The 18810-nt window shown below is 33.8% G+C and overlaps 2 protein-coding genes across 5 annotated transcripts in view; one reads left to right on the plus strand and one right to left on the minus strand.

Annotated features, from left to right (window-relative positions):
* The window catches only part of LOC149793585 (bromodomain and WD repeat-containing protein 3-like), a 108333-nt gene extending 105828 nt beyond the window's left edge, over positions 1–2505 (minus strand). For all 3 annotated transcript variants that reach the window (XM_089967545.1, XM_089967544.1, XM_089967543.1), the window contains exons 1-4: positions 2353–2505; positions 2210–2268; positions 2104–2133; positions 1857–1916 (exon numbers count right to left, since the gene is read on the minus strand). In XM_089967545.1, the coding sequence (XP_089823671.1) occupies positions 1857–1916; positions 2104–2133; positions 2210–2268; positions 2353–2401 (198 nt within the window). In that variant the 5' untranslated portion in view covers positions 2402–2505. The remainder of the gene's footprint in view (positions 1–1856; positions 1917–2103; positions 2134–2209; positions 2269–2352) is intronic.
* A 252-nt stretch (positions 2506–2757) lies between these two features.
* LOC149793586 (dehydrodolichyl diphosphate synthase complex subunit DHDDS-like) overlaps positions 2758–18810 on the plus strand; it is a 38907-nt gene continuing 22854 nt past the window's right edge. The window contains exons 1-3 of one of the 2 annotated variants that reach the window (XM_089967546.1): positions 2758–2828; positions 5629–5823; positions 17892–18034. In XM_089967546.1, coding sequence (XP_089823672.1) covers positions 5638–5823; positions 17892–18034 — 329 coding nt within the window. In that variant the 5' untranslated portion in view covers positions 2758–2828; positions 5629–5637. Of the gene's footprint in view, positions 2833–5628; positions 5824–17891; positions 18035–18810 lie in introns of both variants that reach the window. The other variant, XM_089967547.1, reaches the window with a different exon arrangement.

Here is an 18810-nt window from a genome sequence, read left to right on the forward strand (position 1 = left end):
GTCCATGAACAACCACCAACCCATGGGAAGTTATTGGCATGCATATATGTTATTGGTTTTACAATTATTTTATCGATTCACATATCTATTTTTATGTTTTATTTTATACAATTATCTTTACGTTATACATTTTATATTATTCAACTTGATCCTCTTGTTCATAATAAAATTAATTGGATATCATGATGAATAAGCATATTTCCAAACTTGATGACAAAATCTGATCAGATACAATCACATAAGTTGTTGTTGAAGTAGGGTTTAACGCCATTTTTCAGCACACAATAGGATATACATGGCAGCCAGTATTAATGGTGGAGGAAGAACCCGGGAAAACCCCAGAAAGAACCGTCGACCCACGAGAAGCTACTGGCAAGCTTTCTCACATACCCACATTGGATGAATCCGAGACTCGAACAATTACTTAAGTAATGACAAGTTCAACCAATCAACTGGAAGATCACCTGATCAATGTGTTCATCTTGCTCACAAATGAACCCATCTATCATCATGATGGTTTAAATCTACTGATTAAGTTTACACCAAAATCAGAAATAATCAGTGGAATGGTTACATGATCAATCAGATGAAGATCACCTTGATCTTTCTCATTATCAATCTGATCCAAGACCTTGATCATATAACCTTATATTCCAAGTATGATCAAAGTTGATTCCAAGCATGATCAAAATTAAATCAGAAATATAGCTTCCAGATTGTTAATGAACTTAGAAAATCAGATACAGGATCGCTTTATTTTGGATCTTGCTCACTGTCCAGCTCATGCACAATTCTGATGATAGAAACTCATATTAACAGAAATGGACTCCATCATGTTAAGTAATTTTTGACAGTCTGGCAATGGTTGAGAAATGCAGGGCCATTACATAAGCTAACCTGGCTCTAATTTCCAGTCATCCAAAAATGGATAGGAAGACCAAGTGCTCTTAAAACAACAAAAGTGAATTAATTTAGTAACTGTACTTTGTTATATCTCTGTGAAGAAAAGTACTATTATGCCAGTATTTAATGGCTGACAAAAAAAGAAGGAAAAAGCCTCATATGTATTATCAGAATATGAAACAAAATAGATCTGATGCCTTGTTCAATCTGCTTTGAGACTGGTAAAACTTTATTCAATTTAAGTAAATATCTACCAAAACTATCTAAACCATTTCTGCTGCCAACTAGGTAAAAGCACAATATCATGTTTACTTAGAAGAGGTCCAAAAAATAATTTGTTAATGTTTGTTTTATTCTTCCTATTATCTTTTTATTTTATATTATTTCCATGTATTTATGATATGTGGTACATAAATAGCAAACACAGTTAACTCCCCTGAAATATTAAACGTATTACAAGATCTACTGGTTTCTATTCCCCTTCAATGATTTATTCAAAGGTGACCTACATCGTCACATATGAAACAGAGTATAACAGAAGTTAGTGCAACCGCCAATTACATTTCGAAATAGACTATATCTAGGATGGTTGCCAAATGCTATTTGCTCTTTAACCAATCAAATATTGTCTAACGGATACGTTTGTTAATTCTTTAACCTAAATAACCCAATACCTAAGCTCATTGGCCAATTTGGTCACACCCTCAAAAACGTCATCCTAAGAACTCTGGGCAGGACTCGATATGTTAATCTGCCAAATATTCTATTTTCCAACCGATTTTCTTATAAATAACATATTAAGAAAATGCATTTTTGCATTATAGTTTCAAAAGTACGAATCACAAACAGCAATTCGGATCAAATTAAATGATAATTTCACCATCAGTTCAATTTTTGTATGAAAATAAAAAATATAATGGCATACTCAAACTTATGTCTCCAAACCAACTTACCAAATTTTCATAGCTCCTTTTATGTTCTCTTCCTTCCCAGTCAAGTCTTTTGGGCAAAAGCTGCAAAAATTTTGCAGAAGTCATTATTTGAAAATTTCACTCAAAATTTGGTGACATGACACACAGTAGAAAAAGAGATATTAATTTTCAAAATAAATGCGCTCTGGGCCGCAATATCAAAAGATATAACGCGAAAAAGCGCGTAATTTGGATCTGCAAATTTTGAAACTGACGTGTGGATACTCACCCCGTGTCTGTGCAGCTCTTGTCGTAGTACCTGAAATGGAGAAAAAATACCTGATAAATTTAGTCAAATGACATTCCTTAGAAACCACAGAAAGACGACCACTTACCTCTGCAGCTTCTTGACACGGACCCGTGGACAGAAACCTCTCTATCAAGAAGTACAGTTCTGAAACGAAAGAACATAGAATGTAGGTCGCAGCCAGTGATAAGGAAATAGACTGAGAAAGTACTTTCCAAGCTCCAACTGTACCTGACTCTGTTGAAGACACTCTATGGATGTTCTTAGTATCTTCTGACATCTTAAAAAAAAATTAACTTAACTTCCTTGCCTCGTAGCATACACACAACAGTCGAACACTACGCGACTTAGGTCGCCATTATGTGAACAAACACTTTTCCATAGATCGACAACAAACGCACTATTTTTGGATGCGGAGTAATTTTAGGTTTCCTTTTTGAGATTAAATCTCACCACGATGAGTTGATTTATATAATAATGTAAAATTAATTTGACTTATTTGATATCACAAACAATGATTTTTTACTTTTTAAATGGTCTTTTAAAAATATATGCTTCTTTTAGTGTTTCAATTTGTTTTAAATTTTGAGAACTATATTTTCTCATGACGTGACTTATTTACTTCATGATCTGGAAGTGACGTCGCACAGGGGATACCCTCTGTGTACACGTTTCATCTGTTACTTCCATGGGACCTTGAAAAAGCAGTTGGTATTATCCTATTTACAGTTCTGTTAGTTATACCTTAACTTGTAGATACAAATCGTGAAATCATAGATTGCTATAATTCAGAGAAAACGAGTGTTTCAGGATTACAAGAATAATACGAAGCATCGATATGGATATGGTTATATTGTGGTCTGTCAAGTTCAGAAATATATAGTTAATAATAAACAAAATAGTACGAGCTAGTGAAGAGACATGAATAATTATTAATATTGGTTACATGTAAGAAAAGGACTGCCATGAGATATAGCACAAAATACAACAAATTAACCCAAAATACTTGACAGCGTACGTACAATTTACCTATAAATATTACCAGATATTTTCCCTTTATATTGCTCACTGTTTATTAATAACCTCTGTGGTTTCTTCATTCATGTACATGCAAATTCAAACCGGAACGGATATATATAACAATGCAGAATGGTTACAAACAGCAATCACAACAAGTTGTATGAGATTAATGTGTAAAAAAAAAGCATATCGTGCAGTATAGATTTTATATGGATGGAGAGTATTTTAATGAACAATTCAGTGCTGTATTTAGAATGTTAGCATCAGCATACAATATTTTAAGCACCTATACAACTCATTGGTTTTGCTTAAAGTATCATTATGGTCATATGTCCACAGTTGTCATTCTCATTCTTCAGTCCAAGGATGACAAATATCCACTGTAATGAACTGTAGAACTAGTGTGACAGTTATTCCATTCATTTATTTTTTTATAAATGTTATAATTGAGATCAGTTAGTCTCTCTTTTCCTCTTTTGGTTCCCAAATGCAGAAAGAGATTTAAGCCCATGTATAATACAGTAAGTCAGATTGTATTGATTTTAGCCAATGAAAGTACAGGATTGGACCCTTGCCCAATCTGATACCTGGTTTAATTATCCAGTAAATCATAACTTTGCAGGTCCATTGGATATAAAATTCAAGAAAGGCTTGATTCTGTTTTAGATTGAAGTTATTCAGTGTCATCCTGAGACTTAACCCTGTATCATAAGTCTTAAGTCTCAGAGCAATCGCTTGGATGGAATCTCCCCTTTCTTTTCAGTTCACATTATTTTTTAACCTTAATTTGAAATCTTGGTTCAGTATTTGGTTTAAGATTTCTGTACATTTTTTGTTTATTTCCAAACCTTGAAGGGATAGTTATCAACTATAGATCACTAACCATACTCAGACTCCGAGGCAAGGTCAAAATCATGTGAAAACTTTAAGGAGTTTTTAAATGCATTTTTTGTATGGTTATTCATCCAATACCATGTGACTGATACCTGCTATGCGCTAAGTGTAAAATCAGTATGCTCTATCCTATCATATTTTCTGCATCTTTAGTCTCCTTCTGACGCTCAGACCATCTTAATGTGAAATCACACCATGGCAGCAGGCAAGATATATAATTCGTTGGAATTTCATGTTTGACAAAATTGTTAATTTGTTTTGAAATTTTGGTAAATTTATTATTTTTTGTTCTTGTTGATATAAACCAAAATGTAATCAACATTATAATAATGATCATATTTATATATTTTCTTTTATTAGTATATATAATCAGAGAAAAGAGAACGTAAGCTTTTCTCAGCTAGAGTATATTACCAATTCAAGTACTTATTGGCTGTTCATTTTCCAAATGGACAATAAGGAACTTTCCCAAATATTTTCAGCAACTTTCTGCCAGAGTATCCAGGATGGTTAATTGTTTTTGACATAGTAATTATTTTTATGCCCAAACATCCATCCATATGTCTTACCATGCTCTAGATTAACCTCAAATACAGTTGGCCACTGGGTAATGCTGCTTGGAGTTGATACATATTGATCTTTACAAAACCAGCTTAGGGGCAGGCTTGATATACAGGTCATGGCCATCTTCTTCTACTCACATAAAGGCAGCATGGCTTAGTGGGGGCACTACAAATGAGAATTAGAAAATTGTTGTTTTGATTACTTCTTTAACCAATGGTGCTGTGCTTTCTATGAAAGTACTTATTGTAATTTTGTTTACTCCAGTAGTAAGTGGTTACAGGTTCACATCTTTACCAGACCAGCCTGGATTAGTTGTGACTGTCTCAGGACAAGGTACTTTATTCCTGTTGCATTAAATAATCATTCCTGTGCTGATGTAACATTAAATGCCAGTTAATTACAGTGCCCCATTTTAGAACTTGTTACAGAAGCTAGAAAAAAGAGGGGCACATTTAGTGATCATTACACCATTGTTATGGGAAGGGACACTTTGTTGAGCAGAGACACTTTCTTTGTGTAAATATAGGACTTTCAGTTAGAAATTGAAACTAATAAAATCACATTAATATATATGTTGACAAGGCTTGTTCCAGAAATAAACATTTACTGGAGAAATTCTTCACCTTCCATTAGACAAAAGGATGGCTTATTTTAATATAGAGAGAGGTAGGGCTTGCAAATATGATGTGTGCTTTCAGTTGATTTTTTTGGTGCACCTTTTATACACCTATCATGTTGCAGAGTATATTATAAGATGATATTGTTCATCCATCTCTCTTTTACCAATTGTTTTCCCACATAAGTTCTAATTGTTCACCATCTACAGTTAGCAAACTATTTGGATTGCTTGTAATTGGGCTAAGAAAGAACCCTGTCATTTTCATATTAAAATGCTTAAAGGTCAGGGTAACTTTGACAGAAAGAAGAAAAATGACTGATTGTACAACAGTTACCATAATTGTGCATAAATAATTAATAAATTTCAGGTGATGTTGAAACTTTTGAATGAAGGTGAATGTATTTTTTTAGAAAAGGAAGATGTCGTGGTTCCCTGAGCGTCAGACAAACAGAACATGGGTACACAGATTGTGTGAACGTGTACTGAAGTCTGGACCAATCCCAAAACATATTGCTATCATCATGGATGGAAATAGACGTTTTGCAAAGAAAAAAAGCATGGATCGAGCAGAAGGTCATTTGAAAGGATTTGACAAACTTGCAGAGGTATTAAATGAGACATGTTTTAACTTGATCTGTTCTACATTCTGGGTTAATGAGAACCAATTATAATGTGAGTTTACTTATTAAATACTTTTTTGTGTTTGTATATACTATTATGACTCAGTCTTATTTTGGCATTCTGACATATAATGCTGTCTTTATAGGTTACTGCATTTGTATGGGAAAATATGAACGAGTTTTTAGGATGTAAATACTGCATGACCTTGGGAGTGCAGTATATCCATCTGAAAAACTTGTTCATATTTTCCCATACAAATGCAGTGACCTTTTTATTATATGCTCATTTTCTTATTCTACCTAATGGATAATTATATTAACAAAATACACTACAAGAAACAAAGTAACTGAATCTATGCCGTATTCCAAACTCAGTGTACAAGTGCAGATTCACCATTATACAACAACAAAATTATTACTGCACACAACTCCGCCCAGATAAATGTGAACTTAGTTGCGTGCACGACATAACTTTCAAAAGAAAATGGCATGTTTAGTTAAAATTGAAATTTGGAGTCATATTGTGAATGAATGCGCATTGCAATAACTTTTCCATTTGATCTGGAATGAATAGATTTTGGTATATTGTTTCGATTCTACAAAATTTCATGATTATGGACTGGATTTATATGTGACAATTCCACCTGAAATAACACCAGATTGAAAAAGTGAGTGAGAAGCATGTTGACATCTGCAAATGAGTTTCTTTTTTTTTTTTCTTTTTTTTTTTTTTTAAACCCCGTAATAGGTTGACCACTGGGTCGGGGAACCATCCCAGGATCACCTTACAATCAAACATTTCTGGTTATCAGATAATCTAGGGATAATAAATATAATCTACAGAGAAAGTAAAAAAGAAACACACACACACACACACACACACGCATATACACATGCATATGGCACAAAATCTAGGTGACATGGCTTTTGTGATATTACAGTATTTTGTTCCTGTTTACCCTCAAGTCAGAGACAAGTTAAATGTTCATTGTTGAGGTCCATTTTTGAAGAAATTGGTCCTCTTTTTTATTTACCTTGGCAGTGTAATTTTCAATGTTCTTATGCATTGCAACTATTTGCTTAAAAGCAAAAATAGAAGGATTTTTCATATTGAATCTGCAAGTATAAATATAATATTTTGCCAAAATAAGCAGAAAATTACCCAAACTGTCCAGTTGTTCACTTCCTAAAAATGTTTCTTTTTTGGACAGATGTACAATATTTGGGCAAAAAGGTGCAAAAACTTCAATAAAACGGTACCAAAACTGTGAAGTAATACTGCAGTCATAAAAGAGATGCTCAATACTTTCAGTTTCACTCTTACAGAAAGTACATTTGTTGTCATCAAATATGTTAATTCTTTTAAGAAAATCATTAGTAGCGATTATTCTGTGGATTAATTTAAAGTTAAAAGAGATCAACTTGGTATCCTTGGTACAGCATTTTGCCCGGCTATATATATCAGACCACTCCTCACTACTTATATTTTTATTTAATACTTGCATCCAAGTTTCTTGCTTCGCAGTGTGTTGCCTTTTAGCTTCCTGTAAAAGATCTTTGTAAATAAACTTGAGTGAATCTTGTTTTCGCAAGTTCGTTATTTTATCCTCCTGCTTATCAAAATTATTATGTACTAGGTGGTTTTTTATGGCATCTTTCCATGCTTTAGGAATTCTGGATATTAAGGAGAAGTATTTCAAGAAATCATCGCTTCCAGTTTTTTGTTTTATTATCTCAAAAGGTATTAAATTACCGTGAACATCTACTAGATCGTTCAGAATTTCAAAACCAGCTTCTGTCCAGGATTTGTATTGATAGATCATTTTAGGGGGGACAAAATTTAAAATACTCATGGATAGATACTCGTTAGGATTTTGCGGTTCTTCTTTCCATTTAGATACTGCCAAAATTACATCTCTCCAAAAACTGTTTTTAATGAACTTACAAAATTCTTCTAATTTCCTTCTCCCTAAATTCCAAATATCCTTTTTATTTCTGAGTATAGTTGTATTGACTAAGTTCTGCCACGTTCCATTTTCCTTTTCCAGCAATCTTTTAACCCATCTTATCTTAATATACCTAATGAATGAAAATATGTGTATCATATTTAGTCCTCCCTCGTTTTCTGGGGAAACTAGTATATCACGTTTTATTCTCTCTACTTTTCCACCCCATACAAATTTAAATAACATGCGATTTAGTTCTGCTTCAACTTTTGCTGATGGGTTAGGAAGTGCTGAAAAAAGATGTATGAATATGGGCAGAACAAGAGTCTTTACAACAATTACTTTACCAACTATTGATAGATGTCTTTGACTCCAGCTTGCCAGTATTCGTTTTGCCTTTGTTAGTTTCTTCATATAATTGATTTCCACCATCTGTTGTAAATCTGGAGAAAATTCTATGCCAAGGAGTGTAAAGTTAGAAGAGGACCAAATTAGGCCCATTTCGGGACATATTCTTTCATTAGAAAATTTCCTGTTTCCAATCCAAATAGCTTTTGTTTCTGTTATGTTACATTTAAGTCCCGATAATAGAGAAAAACCTTGCAAGATATTCATAGTTGCTTCAAGAGAAAAACTAGATCCATCAAGAAGAATAAAAGCGTCATCGGCATACTGACCCAATTTATATTCACTGGCGTCAAAGATTACTCCCCGTACATCCACGTTTTGCTTTAAAGTTGTAGCTAAAATCTCAACTCCAATGATAAACAAATAAGGTGCAAGGGGATCTCCTTGACGACATCCTCTTTCAAGTCTGAAAAAAGATGACATATGTCCATTATTTATAACACAACTATTAGAGTCATTACAAAACAGTTTAAACCACTTACAAATGGAATCACCAAAATTAAAAGATTGTAGAGCTTCTTCTACAAAGATCCAGTTAATTGAGTCAAAGGCTTTTTCGAAATCTATTAACAATAATAAACCATATCTGTTTTCATTCTCAAGTTGGTCCATGATATCATATAATAGTCTGGTGTTTTCTCCAATGAATCTACCCTTCATATATCCTTTCTGAGTATCGCTGATTATTGATGGAAGAACCTTTTTAATCCTAGCTGCAATTGCTCCCGAAGCAATCTTATAATCAGTATTTAAAAGTGATATAGGTCTCCAGTTTTTAAAATATCTTCTGTCTTTTTCCTCCTTTGGAAGACAGGTGATGACTCCTTGAGTCTGAAAATCTGAAAGTTTTCCTACAGTATATCCGTAATTTATTGATCTACATATAAATCCCCCCAGAGACTTCCAAAAGAATTTATAGAACTCTACAATGAATCCATCCGAGCCAGGACTTTTTCCATTTTCCATCCGTTTTAGAGACATACCAAATTCATTAATTGTAAGCAGACCCTCGCATGATTCTCTTTCCTCTCGACTAAGTTTAATATTGTGATTAAAAAATCTATTTCGAGTTTCATGAATAGCCTCATCATCAAGCTGAGCAATTCTACTTTTGAACAATTCCATATAAAACTGTTTTTGTGCTTCTAAAATATCTATTTGGTCAGATATATTTGTCCCATCATCTAAAATAATTTCCTTTATTGTCTTATTAACATAGTTTCTTTTTTCAAGATTTAAAAAGTACTTTGTGCTTTTTTCCCCAAATTCATACCATCTAGCTTTAGATCTTAATATAACACCTTCTATGTATTTTTTCCTAGATTCCTCTAATTCTGTTTTTTTTCTCTCTAAATTTTCCAGAATTTCCCCATTTATGTTATTCGACAGTCTCCCCTGAATTTCTATTATTTCCTGCTCAATTTTCTTTAATTTTTCCCGTTTCTCTTTTGATTTCCTAATAGAATAACCTATAGTTTCAGATCTTATTTTCATTTTCAAAATTTCAAAGAACATTTGGTCGTTACAGGAAAGAGAAACATGGAGAGAGTCATCTTTATTTCCCCCTACATAATATTCATTTACAGTGTCAGTTATACACTTTTTGACCAAATCAGTATACTCAATGTTCCTCAACAGTTGGTTATTAAATTTCCAATATCCTTTTCCCCTTGGAAACGTTGAAAACGCCACACTCAAAACAATAGCTGAATGATCAGTCTTGTACCCTGGTAAGATACATGCATCTGCTGTATTCATATGAATGTCATCTGATACAAGAAAGTAATCTAGTCTACTTTGTTTCAAGGGAGATTTTTGCCTCCAGGTATACATCTTTAAGTCTTGGTTGGAATTTCGCCAGGGATCAATTAATTCCAATTCGTTTTTCAGGTCTTGAATCGCTGCCCTAGACTGTTGGTGTTTGTCATGTAAAATATTATAAGTATCCAAATCTAAGTCTTGAACAGTATTCCAGTCTCCGCACATTATAATTGATGAGTTCTCAAAACATAAAGTCTCCTCCTTTAACTTTCTAAAAAAGCTAGGATTATCATCATTGTAACCGTACAAATTCACGAGGGTTATTCTGTTGCCATTAATTGTAATATCTAAAATAATAAATCTCCCTTGACTGTCACATCTTTCTCTATGAATTATAAATTCAAAAGTATTTCTAAAAAATATTGCAACCCCAGCACTCTTACTAGAGCAGTGGCTAAATATACATTTGTATCCCCATTCAGCTGCCCAATATATTTCATCGTTCTTTGTACTATGAGTTTCTTGCAAGCATATTATAGATACATTCTTTTGTTTTACCCAGTGAAAAATATCCCTTCGTTTTAAGACTGAACCTTGCAGGCCTCTAACATTAATAGATATAATTTTTATTTTATTATCCATGAAAACAGCAGAAATTTTACACATACATATTCTTGTACAGGAATGTATGAAGTAATTATCACCTTGAGTTTATCATATGCATGGCTTTCACACTCACACTCACACAGAATACAAACATCCATAATAAAATCATCCATGGTGTTACAGTAAAGGCTGTAGCTTTGGCTGCATTTGACATTGATACAGTATACTATGGACAACAAGTGAAACAACTCCATTTGTGATAACTCTTATGCACCTCTGACAGACCTTTCTGGAGCTAGAGATAGTTTTGTAAACCAAACGGCACAGATTAAAAAGGATATAAATTACAACTTAATGAATGAAAAAAAGGGGTAAAAGGGAAGAAAAAGAAAGAGTGAAAGAGCGCATACAAGGAAGTGGTGGGTGATTGAATGTATGAGCAAAAAATGTGAGACTGAGAGATTTATCATGGAAGAGTAATGTTGAGAAAAGTGAGTAAACAACTTAGTAAATGTGTATATGAGAGTATAAGAGTGAAAGATGATTTATAAACTAGTGAGAGAATTTATTAGGGAGAGATATAACAGTGGACCAGTGAATCATCAGACATATAAATTATGGATAAAATTGGTGAGGGAAAGAAGTGTCTTATAAACAAAATATTAAAACAAACTAGAGTAGAAAAAGGAGTATAAAAACGAAAGTTCACATACCTATTCGGTCAATTTCATAAGTTCACAGAATTGCTTATTACACTTATAATCTAATTTTCTCATCAATTTCATCATAGATGTCAAATTTTATCCTTTTTCCTGATTTGGTTTTACCATACACAGATCCATTAAAGTACCATGCTCTGTCAATTTCTTGATGCCTAGATAATTTATTTATAAGTTCAGTATTCAGCCTGGTTACATCCTCTACCAGTCTAATTCCTTTGTACTGCAGAAACTCCTTCCGCTTCTTGATAATTGGAAGTTTACAATCCAGACTCCAGAATTTGACAATCACTGGCCTTGGTTGTCCCTGTCGACCTGGAATCCTATGCACAGCCACTATGTCCCTGTTATCTAAATTAATTTTTGTAACTTCCTTCACCAACTTCGGAATTCTTTCTCTCAGATTTTCATTTTCCTCCTCCTCCAGCCCTAAAACTTTTATGTTCAGCTTCCTTGAATATTGTTCGAACTGGTTTGAAGCTGCACTTGCTTGCTTTGATCTCCTCTCATAATCTTTCATATCAATCCTCATTTTATCATTTTCCTTCTTTACTTCTTGTAATTTTTCTAACAGTTGGTGGTTTTCAAATTCCAGTGAATCCACCCTGTCCATCAACTCTCCTGTCCTCTCCTTTATTACCCTCTCACTTTCTGCTACTATCTCCTTTCTCAGATCTTCCTTCACATTCTCTAACAGTTTCCTCACAATAGTTGTAACAATTTCTGCTAGGTCATCCTTTTTCACCAAGTCAGCAATAGCAGATGTAAAATCTGCTTTTGAAATGCTCCCTCTGAGACTTTGCTTTATTTCATCCAAGTCCAGCTGAATTGTACTCAAGGTTGATTCACTCATACTTGTGTCAGATGTCTCCATTAGGGTGCCACTCTGTAATCTGGTTTTTATTTGTTGCTTGCCTTGATCTTTCTTTCCACTCATACTTGTAGATAATCTTGTTTGCAAATGAGTTTCTGTTTCTATCACTGAATGCTTGAAATGATAATGTGGGAAAAATATGAAGTCTTTCAATTGCAAATATCAAAAAGATGCTATGGAATTAATGCTTATTTCATTTTGAGTGCAGTAAGGAGGATGTAATTGCACTTAATTCAAAATTACTGTGTAATCAAGATTAAGAATCTATGACGTAGCTCATGTAATTCGGATTTGCAGAACTAAGAAATTACATTTTGAGGAAATTCAGGATGTAAAACTGTAAGTATATTTTTTTGCCATCCTTATTACCAGCTAAAGAAGACAGTTTAACCCTTCTCACTTATATGTTATTTGTAAGGACCCTTTCCTGCGTCAACTAGCTAACCTAAATCTGAATCAATTTTTCAAACAAGGTAATGTGGATGTGCCAAAGCAGCTGGAATGTGGCAATTCATAAAACATCTGCTTTACTTCATTCCTTCAGGAAAAAATTTAATCAACCAAAGCGTAAAGCGCCTATTATGCAAGTGTACATGATTTGTTTACAAATCAGAAGTGCTGGTGTCTGCATCTAATGTTTGTTTACAATAGAAAGTAGTTCCTTTATGCACAATGAATACACTATGAAGGTGTGCAATATCATAAAATATTGAAGGATTCTGACAATGTAAAGTTAACAGAGAATAAAATGAGCATATAAAAATATTATGATACTCATCACTTTAATTTATGACTTCCATGAGCAGCCATATAATGAGGAACCACTAGGTTTATTTAGTTAATTACAGTATCAATTTAGATTTGATTTTACAGCAGCACTGGCATTGATTTATAATTGTACCAATCAGTTGAGTACTGCATTGTCGCAGATTACTGTATTTACTGTATATGTTGGGACACAATATTTGGACACCATTAAATAATTTCAAAGGTAATTTTTTGTGCACTGTATGTTCTGGGACACATCGGTTTTTTTAGTCATAAGTTGTGGGACACCTTTAAACCATTCAAAAATTACATGTCGGAAAATGCACTCCAACTTAAATTTTATTTAAAAAATTATAAAACTGTGTACTCAAGATAGAACTCTTTAATCCACTGCAGCAGCATCTCATTTACACAACTCTTCTCCTGCACATGAATAATCCATTCTTTTGGGCACGAATATATTTTGTAGCTTTCTCATACCATGAAAAATTGTTACAGGCAAAACATCACCTGAAGCAGAAACTGTAAGGAATAAAGTCAGATTTTTCAAATCTATACCAGTCTAATTCTCACACTTTTGACCCCCATCTTGTTGTGAGTCTGTCCAGGAATGCGATCCAAGTACACTAGAATTTCATCCATGTTAATGATCATATTGTCAACAGAAAAATCTGTTTCTCTTTTGGTCTTCATGTATTCATCACATGATTTTATTTTCTCCAGATCTTCTGGGCGACGCTGGGTTATCAGTGTCCGTGCAGAAAGCACTATATTGTGCCACTGTAAAAATTGTTCCATTGTTTCAATTTATTTTCAAAATTACTGTGAATATCAGTGAAAAAGAACCAGAGTTAGCTTCATATCTTGGCCAGCTTTCTATAATCAAACAAGAAAAATAATTGTCACACTTACAAGAATCCCTAGTCGGCTTCTGAGGTCAGCTTGCTTTGCAATAAAATAACCTTTGTATTGATATTCTTTTAAAAAGTAAAGAAAGGTTTCAGAGTATCCAAAGTCATATTTCGAGGTCGGCCTGTTTTGTAATAAAAATAACCTTTGTCTTTGATGTCATGTTGGTAAGTTCAAAGAAGGAGTATACTGCTCACTGCCAGTTGTATTAATTCACCACCCAGGCTTCTATGTGCTTGGCATCTGTAATTATAATTAATACAAAGGAGCATTGATATCTGCGGGTAATAACAATAACACTATTGAAACCCGTTTTGGCAAAAAGATTGTCCCTTATACTCATTTGAATGTGTTTTCGAATAATGATTTTATTTGCAAGATACTGTCATACAGTTGACCTGGATATAATTTGATCTTAGTTATTTTGCACCTAACACCATGTCATACGTGAATGGCAGTTGTCTTCATTATATCAGTTGATTATTTCCCTCTCGTTTGCAAAATCATCTGCTACTCTTCTTGCCTGCATGAATTCATCACATGATTTTATTTTCTTCAGATATTCTGGGCGACGTTGGGTCATTGATGTTAGTGCACAAAGCACTATACTGTGTCACTTTGAAATCTGTTCCATTGTTTATGTTCAAAATTCCTGTAAATACCAGTGAAAAGGAACCAGAGTTTGTTTCTATATCTCTGCAGTCTTTTTGCATTCAAGAAAAACACAACAAAAACAAAATCAGTACACTTAAAAGAATCCATTGTCGGCTTCCAGTGTCGGTTTGCTTTGCAATAAATAACCTTTGTAGTGATATCTTTAAAAAAACAAAAAAGTAACCAAAGTTGGCTTGCTTTGTAATAAAATAATCTTTGTCTATGATGTCCTGTCAGTAAGTTCAAAGAAAGAGTTTACTGCTTTCTGTCAGTTGTGTTTATTCACCACCCAGGCATCTATGTGCTTGGCATCTGTAGTAATATTTAATACAAAGTAGCATTGACGTCTGTGGGTAAATAGTAATGATACTTTTGTAACCTGTGCTGGCATAAAGATTGTCACTTGCACTCAAGTGAATGTGTTTTCAAATAATGAATTTTATTTGTGAGAGACTCATACAGTAGACCTGTATATAATTCAGTCTTGATTATTTTGCACCTAACGCAGTATCATATGTGAATGACAATTGTCTTCATGATATTGGTTGATTATTTCCCTCTTATTTGCGATTTTGTTTGATCCAGTTTTCAGTCAGGTAACATATTCAAATCTTTGAACGCAACCAAACACAATTTGTTTTTCAATGTTCATGTCAATGAACAATGTGTCATGTGTTATCAGACATAAGCGATACATGCTACGGTATGGAAGCCTACACTACATACACAGATTTCCTGGATATATTTTATTCTTTAATGCTCTTGTTGAAAAAAAGGAATAAATGATAATACAAGGTTAGTTACTTTCTTTTTATTGTCAACTAAGTGTTTTGTTTATCTATTTTATTGTAACATGCGGGGGGGGGGGGGCACAATTGCAATACAGATTTATTTTGTTTCTTAAGTCTTGGGACATATGACCTAGGTGCAAAAAAAGTTTCACCATAATCTGGGATAGGAAATTTTTATTTTATTTGATTGTGTCCCAACATATACTGTAAGCATAGACTTGCATGTTTCTGAAATTGTTTTGTCCTTTGTATCCTGAATCCTGACACTACACCACACTGGGCCCACTTTTCATTGGAAGAAAATGTGCCATACAGCTTTTCATTAGTAGATGTCCATGTCTCTGTTGATTCTAGGTGATGAAAACTGTAAAATGGCAATGAATATCTATTTTCAAAGAATGTATCTTGCAATGAAAAGATTCAGGTCTATGTCACAATGAAAAGATTTGGGTTTATGTCACAATGAAAAGATTCAGGTTTATGTCACAATGAAAAGATCCAGGTTTATGTCACAATGAAAAGATTCAGATTTATGTCACAATGAAAAGATTCAGGTTTATGTCACAATGAAAAGATTCAGATTTATGTCACAATGAAAAGATTCAGGTTTATGTCACAATAAAAAGATTCAGGTTTATGTCACAATGAAAAGATTCAGGTTTATGTCACAATGAAAAGATTCAGATTTATGTCACAATGAAAAGATTCAGGTTTATGTCATGATGAAAAGATTCAGGTTTATGTCACAGTGAAAAGATTCAGTTTATGTCACAATGAAAAGATTCAGATTTATGTCACAATGAAAAGATTCAGGTTTATGTCACGATGAAAAGATTCGGATTTATGTGACAATGAAAAGATTCAGGTTTATGTCACAATGAAAAGATTCAGGTTTATGTCACAATGAAAAGATTCAGGTTTATGTCCCAATGTAACCTGTTTGACAGCCACTAATGTAACATATCTTGAGGTTAAAGTCACCCCTACGTTGAGGAGACCAAATGCATAATTGGTCGTTTAATTAATGATTTATTAGTTTGGAAAAAAAATAAATTTTGAAAATACAAGTATCAATTATAACAAATTATGGTAGATAATGAGAGTAATGTCAAGTAGAATGGGAGCAAGGTCCAGATTGGAAAATTCCATAGTACAGTGGTATGGTCCTTAGATAAGGCTGTGAAATCTTCTGCCCCCCCCCCCAACTTATGCCCTAAACCCTGAGATTTGGGGGATATGTAGATCCTCTTCAGTTTGGCAAGGCTTTCAGGCGGATGCTTCAGTGCCATATCTTCTGTTGGACCTGTAATCTGCTATGGCCTGGAAGCTCTCACAAAGGTTTTCTAGAGGTCAGAAATTTGCTGGGCAACAAAAGGGTGGACTGTCTCAGTTCTCACATCTACATTTAAATCTCCAATCTCAGCATGTAGTTATAATGTATACTCCCCTACTTGGCCTATCAGATCTCCACTTCTTGCATGCTGGAGCTTTTCAAGTTAGGTTTTCCTTGGAATCATTGGCACACATCCATATTATGTCATTAGAGGCATTGTGTTTTTGGCTTCTTCCTTCTATGTCTTGAAGGAGGAATCTCTGTCTCCTATCACTCTGCAAAGCTTATTAGAAGCAGTTATCATGATTTCCAGATGCTTTTTGTCCATGACCCCGGTGCTTTCAGTGGAGTTAATCCATCTCAGTGCACTGGACACTTCAAAGGTCCTGCTAAATCATAGCATGAACCTCCTTACAGATGCTCATCTGGAAACAGATACCCTATTTGGTGGTCTTATCCATTCTGTTGCTTTCCAGGATTTGAGGGATTATCAATATCAATCCCTCATTTCGACTCCTGGACTATCAAAACTGATGGGCCTTTGGTATATTCTTAAGTTTCAAAAGGGGACAGAACTGCAACAGTGCAGTAAGCAACCCTTTTTCAATCCCCATTAGTTCAATAAGATTTCAGTCATGCTTTGATATATGGCATGATATTGACGAGGTCTTAGCTGATTTCGATGTCAGCTTTTTACAATGTTGCTTAATAGAGGTTAAAGGTCCTGATTGTCAGACCCACCCACTTGATGTACTGCACAATAAATTGCTTAATTATTAAATTGGTATGCTGCTTGACATTGATGAAACCATGGCTGCATTTGATTTTCAGAGGTCTGCATCACTCTTCACTTTATTTCGGAACAATATCTCCATAAATTTGATTGCAACTGGGATGAGTTAGACATTGATCAGGACAATGAGAAGCAGGGAATTGAAATTTGCATTTCCTGTTTTTAACAGCATTCACCCTTAATATTTGTTCATTGAAGAGCTCATGAAATCTGTTCCGGTCTACCCACAGAATAGTCAACAGTGATAATTTTAGGGATTCTGCAGTGGACAAAAGATGGGCTAATGTCTCAATGAAAATTCAGAAGTATGCAAGATCATCTAATATTTGCAGTTCTGAACTTTTTGTTCACAAATGCTCTTTTTTTTTGTCTCACAGGCTCGATCTCAAATTACCCTTTCAAACTCCTTGTCAGTATTAGTCTGTATTAAGCTCAGCTTTGTTTATTCTCAAGCATTAATAAACCTTGTAGAATTATCTGATATATTTCAGACGCTAGAGTGGTGCTTGAATCTTGGTATAACAGAAGTCACAGTCTATGCCTTCAGCATTGAGAATTTCAAAAGATCAAAGGAAGAGGTTGATTGTCTGCTGGAGCTGGCCAGGCAAAAGTTTGCCCGCTTACTTGAAGAAAAGTATGTTTTCAAGCCATAATTAATGCAATATTTATTTTAAAAATCCTTTTGTGCACAGACTTTGGCAAATAAATCCTGTAGGCATGTTTTTATAAATACAGACCCTGAAATGTGTAATTTACCAGTGACATGAAGAAAGTGTGCAGAAATGAATGCAAATTATTGATTTGGTTTTGCTTTGTGGCAGCTAGTGTATTTATGGAGGAACAACACAGAAAGGCTTTGAATAACAGCTGACCCATGGAAGCTACTGGCAGGTTTTCTCAAAAACCCCTTATTGGTCAAGCCTTGACTCAAACTTATGCTGACAGTTATAAGTGAAATGCACACAGCATCCAAATGAAATGATGAATGCATTTTCTAAAAAATAACACAAATGCAAAAATAGAAAAGAGAACATTGGCAAATAAATGAAAGTAGAACAAGACTCAAATGCATTTCGTAATGAATTTGAAAATTGGAATACAATTTTTGAAAATTGATAGATACAATTCAAATGGGATACAAAAAGAAGTGCAGATTTGGTAAAATTTCCAGTTTCAGGGTCTGCAAGTAAATATGAAATGCCTGTTTACCTGTAAATTTTCATGCTGATAAAGTAATGTTTCCATTCAATCTATTCACAGTCAGAGGTATTAATATATATATATATATATATATATATATATATATATATATATATATATATATACTCTCACTTAGGTTTATTGAGCTTTAAGAAATTGATTAAATTCAGTTTATTTGTGACATAATATTTTTCAGTTTACTTGTTAATT

Source organism: Sinohyriopsis cumingii, chromosome 8 (genome assembly GCF_028554795.1).
Source record: "Sinohyriopsis cumingii isolate HCF-2022 chromosome 8, ASM2855479v2, whole genome shotgun sequence".
Taxonomy (NCBI): Eukaryota; Metazoa; Mollusca; class Bivalvia; order Unionida; family Unionidae; genus Sinohyriopsis; species Sinohyriopsis cumingii.